This window comes from Tribolium castaneum, chromosome 8 (genome assembly GCF_031307605.1).
Source record: "Tribolium castaneum strain GA2 chromosome 8, icTriCast1.1, whole genome shotgun sequence".
NCBI lineage: Eukaryota > Metazoa > Arthropoda > Insecta > Coleoptera > Tenebrionidae > Tribolium > Tribolium castaneum.
Window position 1 is genome coordinate 16,031,188 of NC_087401.1, and position 12,186 is coordinate 16,043,373.

Below are 12,186 nucleotides of genomic sequence, written 5' to 3' on the forward strand. Positions count from 1 at the left end.
GTGAACGCCGGCAATTGTTTTCGGAGCGTCTCCACTGTGTGTGTCGTCAATGTTGGGAAAAACTAGTGAAAAACAACGAGAAAGTCACGGAAACGACTAACAATATCCAGGTAAGTTAGATTTAAGTATTAATTTCAAGTTTTTTGCGGAAAATTCCGTTTTTATAACCATTTGGCACTGTCGGTTGGCAATTCCCTACTTTACCGGCCCGGTGCTCTGGGTTGTATTTTCACTGTTTTTAAACTTGGAAGGTGTATTTTACCCATATTTTACGTTTCCATCTGATTTAACAACGATACAAACAATTCAGAGCGTTTTTTATTTGGTTATTTGCGGATTGGAAATTTTAAAGCAGCGCCTACTGTTTTACCGACTGAGTACAGTAATGACAAAAATTAAACGAAATGTTATTTTGATTTTTAATTTATATATTTCACGATGATTTCATTACGAAACGTGACAATGTTTGCAATTATTAATATGCGAAACGTGAAAACCAAGTTTTTAAATGCGCGTTAATTTTTTTCAACGTTGGTGCAAGTGTGCGTTCGCCAGCAATTGTTTTTGAATTGTGTCACTTCTGGCGTCTTTCAAGACAATTTATTGAGAAAAACTAGTGAAAAGCAACAAGAACATCACAGATATGTCGAATAATATCCAGGTAAGTCCATGTTAAGCATTAATTTCATATTTTTGGAACAAATTACGTTCAATAAGGGGCTTAACCCTGTTTTACCGACTGTGTTCCTCCACACACGCCACCTAGTGTTGCATTTAAATTGCGGTGTTTATAAACTTGCAAGTTGTATTTTTACCCCAGTTTTACCCAAAATTGTCCAATTTTATTTAATTAAACAACACTACAAACATGGTAAGTCCAATACATAGTGATAGACACTACACAGAAGGCGTCTGCCAACCACTTTGACACTTTGAGGTTAGGTGAAATGACAAAGCTCTTTTCCCCAAATTTCAGTCGATTTTGGCATACAATGGGGGCGCCATGGTGGCGATGAAAGGCGACAAATGCGTCTCGATCGCGTCAGACAAGCGTTTCGGCATTCAAGCCCAGACAATCGCCACCAATTTCCAGAAAATCTTCGAAATGGGCCCCCACCTCTACGTGGGGCTGCCCGGCCTCGCCACTGACACCCAAACCGTCATGGAGAAACTCCGCTTCAGGAAAAACCTCTACGAATTGAAGGAGAACCGTCCAATGTCGCCCAAAGTTTTCAGTGCTATGCTTTCAAACATGTTGTATGAAAACAGATTTGGGCCGTTTTTCGTTGAGCCAATTGTGGCAGGTTTGGACCCGGGGACGTACGAACCGTACATTTGCAACATGGACTTGATCGGGTGCCCCAATCAGCCCAATGATTTCGTGGTGGGGGGCACAGCCTCCAGCCAGCTTTTCGGGATGTGCGAGTCGCTGTGGGAGCCCAATTTGGGGCCGGATGATTTGTTCGAGACCACGTCGCAGGCGCTGATTAATGCCTTTGATCGGGATGCCATTTCGGGGTGGGGGGCTGTGGTTTATATCATGTGAGTTGGAGGGAGAGGTAAGAGTGAAGGGGCTAATTTGGCTGTTTCAGTGAGAAGGATAAGGTCACAGTGAGGGATCTGAAGACGCGGATGGATTGATTTTTTTTTCATTTATTGTAATTTGTATTTTTTAAGCTGAAGAAAAACTAATAAATAAATTAAAAACCAATTTTTTTCTTTTATTTTTTTACCTTTTGACTGCCGATTACGGCGACAATATTGCTTAAAAAACAGTACAAAAAAATTAATGACTCGCATACGCTCGTTGCATAACGACAGCTATAGTAATAACCATTCTGACATTAAATTAGTGTTTTTTAAATAATTTGTGACGGAATTTCAACGAAATTTTGGGAATAAACATTCAAGAGGATTTTCCTAAAATTTTTTATAGTTATAATTTATTGACAAATGAGAATTTCTAAACAATTTCGTTAAGTTATTGGCCCCACATTTAATTCAAGGCGCTTAAGTTAATCTCATTACACGCTTAAACGCCCCTAATTCGACCCTTATGTCACAACAGAATTATCTCCGGCTTAATAATACAGCACAATACTTTAGTTTAATTTCGATGATTTAATTTATTTGTGTAATAAACTAATAAAGTCGTCATTTTTCGCCCAATTTCCATAAAAGTGCAATTTGGAAAACAATAATAACGCGAACTGAAATATCATATGGCTGGGGTTGTGTCAGTTCATCCCTTATTGTAGTGCACGTGCATAAGTGAGCATGAAAACTTAGGGGTTGATTTTAATAACGCCTAATACACCCTATCCAAAACAAATCAGATTGACGAGGGATTTATCATTTCGGCGCTTAGTAGCTGGAATTGTGACAAATTACGTCATGAGGGTGGAATCAAAAGATAGGAGTTTTAATTTTTTGGGGAAATTGTGTTTGTATTGGATTAGGTGGGCCGATCCCGACTGTACTGCAATGCCGGGCCAACCCGTGACGAAGGTGGAGCAAGCTCCTAGCCTTCATCATGTTCCAAAAATCAGTTTAATATACTGGCTCCGCATGCGGAGCGTATCAGATATTAAGCTGATAAGAACAGATACTACACTTTGATCTTAGCCATAAGGCCGAGAAGCGATGCCGAAACGTTTGGCTTTTGGGGTTTTAAATCCGGAAGGATGTCAGGTAGTAGCGATATGGATGTTTTAGCGACACACTACGGCGGTTTTGAGGACTTGTTAGGGATTGGGGTGGTAGGTAGTCTACCGAATTTATACCTGACTGCTAATAACCCCTCAAAAAGCAACTGGCTTTTCTTGCACTGTTAAAAGGGATGTAGAGGGTTTTGAAGACAGAAAAGTGCATAAAAATTTGATAGAGCGACGAATTTTTATTTTTTTTTTCTCATTTATGGCTAAACTATTCGAAAAAGTGGAACTATTTTGATCCATACCTATGCAAAATGATCCGGGGAATCGATTGGCATCGAGAAAATTGCCAAATTCCCAATAGTTTTTTAGTTATGAATTTTTTAAAATTTTACCAATTTTTGCATTTTTCTCCAATTTGCTCGAAAACTATTAGTCGGAGAACACTAATTTTTTTTTTAAAAGATAGATAATTTAAAGAGCTTTCCAACGATAATACACTTCATGGGGTTATCTCTGATAGTTCCGGAGCTATTGCTCGACAAAAGTTCCGGGTACCCAAAATCGACCAAAACTGCGACGAAAATTGAAAAAATCAAACATCTAAAAATCGAACATATGGACTTTTTGTGGACTAAAAACAACTTTTGTGGGTTGTTAAGACATAAAGAAGTCCATAAAAATTTGGTGGAGTGAATTTAAAAAAAAATTTTTTTTCATCACTTTGAAGGTAAGGTGTAGGCACAAATTTATTACTCAGGAAATTTGAGCAAAAAATTTGAAAATTTTAAATCTCGTGAAAAGTTGGTATAATACAGAAAAAAAGCCGCTGAATCCAATGGAACAAACCGCGTTGCTCTACGACTTTTAGTTTTCGAGTTATGAATTTTTTTATTGAATAAAATTTTCCACTATGACAAATGACTACCCTAAATTTAGGCAAAAAATTTTAAATTTTTAATTCCTGTGAAAAATTGATATAATATGTAAAATGAGCCGTAGAATTCAATGGAACAAACCGCAGTGCTCTACGACTTTTAGTTTTTTTTTATGAATTTTTTTAGTGAAAAACTTTGATCGCCTTTGTAGCCGGAACCGTTGCCCGGAGCGGCTCCGGGTTTAGTCTAAAAAATAGATAAAATTAAGCGCTATCAGATGGTTTTTTGTTCGTTGCTCTAAGTCTTACAGTTTCCGAGAAAAACGCAAAAAAAGGTTTCCATTTTCACTTTTTTTTAATTTTCAACCGCCAATTACGGCGAAACTATTAGAGTTATCGAAAAACGGAAAAATGGAGGATAACCGGAATAAAAAACTCTACAAAATGGCATAGGACTCAAGGCAATATCTCGCAAAAAATTTTTCAATTTTCAAACGCCGATTACGGCCAAACTAAAAGAGCTAGGGGAAAACGGTTTTTTAGATCGGAAAGAGCACATCAAAATCTATAAGATAGAATCGGTTTTATTTGATTTAGAGACACTTTAAAAATTGACCGATTTTGAGGGGGGGGTGTTAACTTTTTTTTATTTTTTTTTATTTTCCCAGTTACGACTAAACTATTCGAAAAAGTGGAACTGTTTTGATCCTCACCTATGCAAAATGATCCGGGGAATCGATTGGCATCGAGAAAATTGCCAAATTCCGAATAGTTTTTTAGTTATGAATTTTTTAAAATTTTACCAATTTTTGCATTTTTCTCCAATTTGCTCGAAAACTATTAGTCGGAGAACACTAATTTTTTTTGAAAAAGATAGATAATTTAAAGAGCTTTCCAACGATAATACACTTCATGGGGTTATCTCTGATAGTTCCGGAGCTATTGCTCGACAAAAGTTCCGGGTACCCAAAATCGACCAAAACTGCGACGAAAATTGAAAAAATCAAACATCTAAAAATCGAACATATGGACTTTTTGTGGACTAAAAACAACTTTTGTGGGTTGTTAAGACATAAAGAAGTCCATAAAAATTTGGTGGAGTGAATTTAAAAAAAAAATTTTTTTCATCACTTTGAAGGTAAGGTGTAGGCACAAATTTATTACTCAGGAAATTTGAGCAAAAAATTTGAAAATTTTAAATCTCGTGAAAAGTTGGTATAATACAGAAAAAAAGCCGCTGAATCCAATGGAACAAACCGCGTTGCTCTACGACTTTTAGTTTTCGAGTTATGAATTTTTTTATTGAATAAAATTTTCCACTATGACAAATGACTACCCTAAATTTAGGCAAAAAATTTTAAATTTTTAATTCCTGTGAAAAATTGATATAATATGTAAAATGAGCCGTAGAATTCAATGGAACAAACCGCAGTGCTCTACGACTTTTAGTTTTTTTTTTATGAATTTTTTTAGTGAAAAACTTTGATCGCCTCTGTAGCCGGAACCGTTGCCCGGAGCGGCTCCGGGTTTAGTCGAAAAAATAGATAAAATTAAGCGCTATCAGATGGTTTTTTGCTCGTTGCTCTAAGTCTTACAGTTTCCGAGAAAAACGCAAAAAAAGGTTTCCATTTTCACTTTTTTTCAATTTTCAACCGCCAATTACGGCGAAACTATTAGAGTTATCGAAAAACGGAAAAATGGAGGATAACCGGAATAAAAAACTCTACAAAATGGCATAGGACTCAAGGCAATATCTCGCAAAAAATTTTTCAATTTTCAAACGCCGATTACGGCCAAACTAAAAGAGTTAGGGGAAAACGGTTTTTTAGATCGGAAAGAGCACATCAAAATCTATAAGATAGAATCGGTTTTATTTGATTTAGAGACACTTTAAAAATTGACCGATTTTAAGGGGGGGGTGTTAACTTTTTTTTATTTTTTTTTATTTTCCCAATTACGACTAAACTATTCGAAAAAGTGGAACTGTTTTGATCCTTACCTATGCAAAATGATCCGGGGAATCGATTGGCATCGAGAAAATTGCCAAATTCCGAATAGTTTTTTAGTTATGAATTTTTTAAAATTTTACCAATTTTTGCATTTTTCTCCAATTTGCTCGAAAACTATTAGTCGGAGAACACTAATTTTTTTTGAAAAAGATAGATAATTTAAAGAGCTTTCCAACGATAATACACTTCATGGGGTTATCTCTGATAGTTCCGGAGCTATTGCTCGACAAAAGTTCCGGGTACCCAAAATCGACCAAAACTGCGACGAAAATTGAAAAAATCAAAAATCTAAAAATCGAACATATGGACTTTTTGTGGACTAAAAACAACTTTTGTGGGTTGTTAAGACATAAAGAAGTCCATAAAAATTTGGTGGAGTGAATTTAAAAAAAAATTTTTTTTCATCACTTTGAAGGTAAGGTGAGGCACAAATTTATTACTCAGGAAATTTGAGCAAAAAATTTGAAAATTTTAAATCTCGTGAAAAGTTGGTATAATACAGAAAAAAAGCCGCTGAATCCAATGGAACAAACCGCGTTGCTCTACGACTTTTAGTTTTCGAGTTATGAATTTTTTTATTGAATAAAATTTTCCACTATGACAAATGACTACCCTAAATTTAGGCAAAAAATTTTAAATTTTTAATTCCTGTGAAAAATTGATATAATATGTAAAATGAGCCGTAGAATTCAATGGAACAAACCGCAGTGCTCTACGACTTTTAGTTTTTTTTTTATGAATTTTTTTAGTGAAAAACTTTGATCGCCTCTGTAGCCGGAACCGTTGCCCGGAGCGGCTCCGGGTTTAGTCGAAAAAATAGATAAAATTAAGCGCTATCAGATGGTTTTTTGTTCGTTGCTCTAAGTCTTACAGTTTCCGAGAAAAACGCAAAAAAAGGTTTCCATTTTCACTTTTTTTCAATTTTCAACCGCCAATTACGGCGAAACTATTAGAGTTATCGAAAAACGGAAAAATGGAGGATAACCGGAATAAAAAACTCTACAAAATGGCATAGGACTCAAGGCAATATCTCGCAAAAAATTTTTCAATTTTCAAACGCCGATTACGGCCAAACTAAAAGAGTTAGGGGAAAACGGTTTTTTAGATCGGAAAGAGCACATCAAAATCTATAAGATAGAATCGGTTTTATTTGATTTAGAGACACTTTAAAAATTGACCGATTTTAAGGGGGGGGTGTTAACTTTTTTTTATTTTTTTTTATTTTCCCAATTACGACTAAACTATTCGAAAAAGTGGAACTGTTTTGATCCTTACCTATGCAAAATGATCCGGGGAATCGATTGGCATCGAGAAAATTGCCAAATTCCGAATAGTTTTTTAGTTATGAATTTTTTAAAATTTTACCAATTTTTTGCATTTTTCTCCAATTTGCTCGAAAACTATTAGTCGGAGAACACTAATTTTTTTTGAAAAAGATAGATAATTTAAAGAGCTTTCCAACGATAATACACTTCATGGGGTTATCTCTGATAGTTCCGGAGCTATTGCTCGACAAAAGTTCCGGGTACCCAAAATCGACCAAAACTGCGACGAAAATTGAAAAAATCAAAAATCTAAAAATCGAACATATGGACTTTTTGTGGACTAAAAACAACTTTTGTGGGTTGTTAAGACATAAAGAAGTCCATAAAAATTTGGTGGAGTGAATTTAAAAAAAAATTTTTTTTCATCACTTTGAAGGTAAGGTGAGGCACAAATTTATTACTCAGGAAATTTGAGCAAAAAATTTGAAAATTTTAAATCTCGTGAAAAGTTGGTATAATACAGAAAAAAAGCCGCTGAATCCAATGGAACAAACCGCGTTGCTCTACGACTTTTAGTTTTCGAGTTATGAATTTTTTTATTGAATAAAATTTTCCACTATGACAAATGACTACCCTAAATTTAGGCAAAAAATTTTAAATTTTTAATTCCTGTGAAAAATTGATATAATATGTAAAATGAGCCGTAGAATTCAATGGAACAAACCGCAGTGCTCTACGACTTTTAGTTTTTTTTTTATGAATTTTTTTAGTGAAAAACTTTGATCGCCTCTGTAGCCGGAACCGTTGCCCGGAGCGGCTCCGGGTTTAGTCGAAAAAATAGATAAAATTAAGCGCTATCAGATGGTTTTTTGTTCGTTGCTCTAAGTCTTACAGTTTCCGAGAAAAACGCAAAAAAAGCTTTCCATTTTCACTTTTTTTCAATTTTCAACCGCCAATTACGGCGAAACTATTAGAGTTATCGAAAAACGGAAAAATGGAGGATAACCGGAATAAAAAACTCTACAAAATGGCATAGGACTCAAGGCAATATCTCGCAAAAAATTTTTCAATTTTCAAACGCCGATTACGGCCAAACTAAAAGAGTTAGGGGAAAACGGTTTTTTAGATCGGAAAGAGCACATCAAAATCTATAAGATAGAATCGGTTTTATTTGATTTAAAGACACTTTAAAAATTGACCGATTTTAAGGGGGGGGTGTTAACTTTTTTTTATTTTTTTTTATTTTCCCAATTGCGACTAAACTATTCGAAAAAGTGGAACTGTTTTGATCCTTACCTATGCAAAATGATCCGGGGAATCGATTGGCATCGAGAAAATTGCCAAATTCCGAATAGTTTTTTAGTTATGAATTTTTTAAAATTTTACCAATTTTTGCATTTTTCTCCAATTTGCTCGAAAACTATTAGTCGGACAACACTAATTTTTTTTGAAAAAGATAGATAATTTAAAGAGCTTTCCAACGATAATACACTTCATGGGGTTATCTCTAATAGTTCCGGAGCTATTGCTCGACAAATGTTCTGGGTACCGTAAATCGACTAAAATCACGACAAAAATTGGAAAAATCAATCATCAAAAAACCAAACCTATTAACTTTAGAGCAGTTTTAAGAGCTATAGAGGCATCTAATGACTACAAATATATAAAGAATATGCATGGGTTTAACGTCTGCCGAAAAATATAAATTTATCTAGTAACGTAAAAACTGTTACTAGACAAGCCCCTCTTTAATTTTTTAACAATTGTGTATTTTTGTATGATTTATGGACACATTTTTAATAAAACTCCCCAACACCCTAAAACAATAACACAAAATTTGCTCATCCCAAAACGTCAATAATCCCTCCCGCCTTATCCTCTCGTCCTTAAACCCCACAATCGCTTCTCCCCGAAGCAACATATTGCAAAACCCCGATTGGTCACCGCATCAATTAAACCACCCTCGACTCGCAACCACCAATCCAAACCCACCACTGCCAACTCGTGTCAATTCCGCCTGAAATTGAAATCAAATACTCAGTCAAACGGCGTCAAGTGGTCAACATTTAAAAAAATAATCGCAGTGATTCAGTGAAATTCAGTGAAATGAAAATGTCGTTTTCTAGTGATCATGGACCGTGGGAAGGGAACAATGTGAGTGGGAAGTTACACCGGGTGGCTACAAAAAAAATTTTTTTAGACACCCGTTATTAAAATTGCGATAATTAAATTACTCGAAATAAAAATTTTTAGCATGCCGATTTTCCCAACTACCCCAACGAAATCGGGGGGTACAGCGGCCTCTGGGACCCCCATCACTGTCTCGGGGGGCAAAACCCGGCCCTGGGCAGTTACCCTGACATTCTCACCGCATTTAATTCAGAATTAGGTATTGTAGTTAATTATTACTTGTAAAAAATAAAATTGTGACAAAATTAATCAGTGTGGCCCCGGCAACAGTGTGGGGGCCTTGTGGGTAACCGTTTGGGGCGCAACGGCCCCCAGAACGGCCCCCAAAGCCAGAAAAAGCCACGCAGAAGAGTGGCAACTTTGGCGCAACGGCGAGCTGCCAATATACGGGAAAGACGCAGGATGTTTAACCTTAACGAAGCGTTCGATAAATTACGAAGAAAAGTAAATAAAAAAAATAAATACAAAGTGAAATAAAAACAAAAACAATAATAATTGTAGGTACCAACGTTTGCCTACGAAAAGAGACTTTCAAGGATTGAAACTCTTCGTCTTGCGATTACTTATATTAGTTTCATGTCGGAGTTGCTGCATGGGCACCCCCCGGATCACAAGAGCCCTGACATGTACCCCCAGAGGGAGTACATCCCTTATGGTTTAATTAACTAGGCCGATTTCATAAACAAGCTTCATTAATGTCGATTTTAACGCAAAATTATGTTAATTTAGAAATTAACACCCCTTTAAATTTAAAGCCACAATTTTATATTTTCCCTTTAAATTATTAAAAAATTTGCAAATCTGTATATGAACGAACGAAACGATAACTATCGGTTCCATAACTTTATCTACGACCCGCTCAGATATAATAAAAAATAGTTTGTTGTCTATCTTATCTTATATTTTGTCTATAGGTGTCCGTTTTTTCGAGCTCCACCAGTGGGATCTTAGAGATCGGTTAAATTAAGACAAGTTGCTCATTTTTATGCTGAACAATTATGTGAAAAAAATTTTATGTCATTTTTGAATTATTGAGAAAAATAAAATCTAAATTTTCATAGTTTTTGTTTTAATTTTTTTAAACGAAAACCAATAACTAGATCTTTTTAAGTAGAACATTTTAGAGGCGCTTTTTTTACAAGAAATCTAAATCTGTCATTGCCTTTTCCAAGGCGTTCTTGATGTCAGAGTTACAACACCCAACTTTGGTTTTTCTTATGGACGCCATATTTGACATTTGTATTTTTGAAAAGTCTTTTTGTTCCTGATTACAACGATGTATCACATGATATGATCGAATCTTACATGCTGATCAAAATTAAGAAAAAACTGTTTTTGCAAAGAGTGCTTTGGAAAAAACTTCAAAAATTTTATTTAACAAACTAAATATGCAATTCTATAAATTTTTATAATTTTGTCTTATTAAATTAATCCTCTAAAATCTAGTTTGATGAAAAACAAAATTGTTGACGTTTTTTCCAAAGCACTCTTCGCAAAAATGCTTTTTTCTCCACTTGGATCAGCGTATAAGATTGGATCATATCATGTGATACATCGTTGTTATCAGGAATAAAAACACTTTTCAAAAATACAAAAAGGGGATATGGCTTTCATAAGAAAAAACAAAATTAGGTGTTGTAACTCTGACATCAAGAACGCCTTGGAAAATACGATTACAGATTTAGATTCCTTGTAAAAAAGTGTCTGAAGAATGTCCAAGTTAAAAACGTCCAGTTCTTTTGGTTTTTACTTCAAAAAATAAAAACGAAAATTACAAATTTCCGTTTTTTTCCAATAATTCAAAAACTAAAAATGACACATCAAATTTTCTTGCAGATAATATCTCTTATAATAACGGAGATTTCCATGGTGGAGCTCCAAAAATGGACATCCTGTATACATGTGAATTTTTGCTTTTTTTTTAATGTGTCATATAATTGTTACACAATGAGTGTGCAACAAAAGAGTCATAAATTAGGGAAAAAAAAGACAAATTTTTCACGTCTAGAGAAAAATTTATTAATTTTTACAATTTTTTTAAAATATGTATTTGCCCACATTTCAATAATTTGTTCAAGGTTCAAAATGGTATAACTTTTAGAAAACACACGAATAATTTGATTTTTTTTGACATTGTTTTGAATCATTTTTTTTTAAGAAAAATATTAATAGAGAGCACTTTTCTGGGTTATAAAAAAATTAATTACTAATTGTTCTTTTTTTTCCCATTATTTATTTATTTAATTTTATTTTTATTCCTTCTCCGTTTTTTTTTTTGATTAAATATGTTAACGAACGCATGAAATTATGAAATCGGCGCCAAACACTTGTAGCTTTATTAATTTTAAGTCTTGCAACTGTCTTCCATTACACAATAAAGCAATAAAACAACAAAACCAGTCAATTAATTCTTAACCAATTTCCCCAAAAGTGTTATAATTTCTTGGTTCTGCTTCAACTTCTCTTCAAGCAACTCATTTTTGCGCCTAATCAACCCACACATCTCCTTATACCGCTCCTCCTTCAGTTTACAATTTTTCTTAACCAACTTCTTGAAAAAATCGCCATCATCTTCCTCACTTTTCGCTATAATTCTTTCGTAGATTTTAGTGAATATTTCTGTCACAAATGCAATTTTTTACTGAAATTCCGTCAAAAATAAACCGAAAAATGGGCATTTTTGCACGATTTTTAAGTTAAATACGTTATGTTTTGTGGAATTCTGTTAACAAATTGAGCTTACAATTCAACAGATTGGGTCCACAGTGCATTTTTTGAGCCACATTTTTGTAAAATTTTGCTAAACCTAGCTGAAAATTCGCTAAATTAGGCGGAAAATACAATTATTGTTTCGCTTTTGCTAATTTTACAGTTATTAGTTTTTCGTGAATTTTTGCTAAATTCAGGCGAAAATTCAGCTTTATTTGCTCATTTTAGTTTCAATGCCTTGTTTTTCACAATCGTGTCAAAAACAAGCAGGAAAATCACGTTATTGAGTCAGTTTTTTTGCTTTTTTTGATAAAAAAAAGACAAATTTTTCACGTCTAGAGAAAAATTTATTAATTGTTACAATTTTTTTAAAATATGTATTTGCCCACATTTCAATAATTTGTTCAAGGTTCAAAATTTCCGAAAAATGGTATAACTTTTAGAAAACACACGAATAATTTGAATTTTTTTGACATTGTTTT

General features: G+C 34.2%; 3 protein-coding genes and 1 non-coding gene across 5 annotated transcripts in view; 3 read left to right on the forward strand and 1 right to left on the reverse strand.

The window, feature by feature from the left end:
- Positions 1-87: 87 nt before the first annotated feature.
- Nep3 (Neprilysin 3) overlaps positions 88-12,186 on the forward strand; it is a 34,050-nt gene continuing 21,951 nt past the window's right edge. Inside the window, exon 1 of the mRNA XM_064358553.1 lies at positions 88-110. The gene's annotated coding sequence lies outside the window, so the exon portion shown is untranslated. The remainder of the gene's footprint in view (positions 111-12,186) is intronic.
- Positions 527-1,711, forward strand: Prosbeta3 (Proteasome beta3 subunit). Of its 2 annotated transcripts, none has more exons than XM_015980874.2 (3): positions 527-661; positions 977-1,542; positions 1,593-1,711. In XM_015980874.2, the coding sequence occupies exons 1-3, from the start codon at positions 644-646 to the stop codon at positions 1,639-1,641; spliced, it is 633 nt and encodes a 210-aa protein (XP_015836360.1). In that variant the 5' UTR covers positions 527-643; the 3' UTR covers positions 1,642-1,711. The 2 variants fall into 2 exon arrangements, with proteins under 2 accessions (XP_015836360.1, XP_008194648.1); XM_008196426.3 differs by lacking the exon at positions 527-661 and adding an exon at positions 713-871.
- Positions 2,455-2,645, reverse strand: LOC135267032 (U2 spliceosomal RNA). Its single transcript, XR_010335280.1, has one exon. It is a non-coding gene; the product is annotated as a U2 spliceosomal RNA (small nuclear RNA).
- On the forward strand, positions 8,619-12,104 carry LOC657693 (protein Fer3). Its single transcript, XM_964140.3, has 4 exons — positions 8,619-8,959; positions 9,059-9,194; positions 9,249-9,439; positions 9,497-12,104. The coding sequence occupies exons 1-4, from the start codon at positions 8,912-8,914 to the stop codon at positions 9,662-9,664; spliced, it is 543 nt and encodes a 180-aa protein (XP_969233.2). The 5' UTR covers positions 8,619-8,911; the 3' UTR covers positions 9,665-12,104.

Excerpts from the sequence above, each read along its gene's own strand:
- Prosbeta3 (XM_015980874.2), top strand. Across the intron at positions 1,543-1,592 it reads GGGGCTGTGGTTTATATCAT|TGAGAAGGATAAGGTCACAG; the intron begins GTGAGTTGGAGG and ends TGGCTGTTTCAG.
- LOC657693 (XM_964140.3), top strand. The coding sequence starts at position 8,912 with ATGAAAATGTCGTTTTCTAGTGATCATGGACCGTGGGAAGGGAACAAT. Across the intron at positions 9,195-9,248 it reads CGCATTTAATTCAGAATTAG|TGTGGCCCCGGCAACAGTGT; the intron begins GTATTGTAGTTA and ends AAAATTAATCAG. Across the intron at positions 9,440-9,496 it reads TCGATAAATTACGAAGAAAA|GTACCAACGTTTGCCTACGA; the intron begins GTAAATAAAAAA and ends TAATAATTGTAG.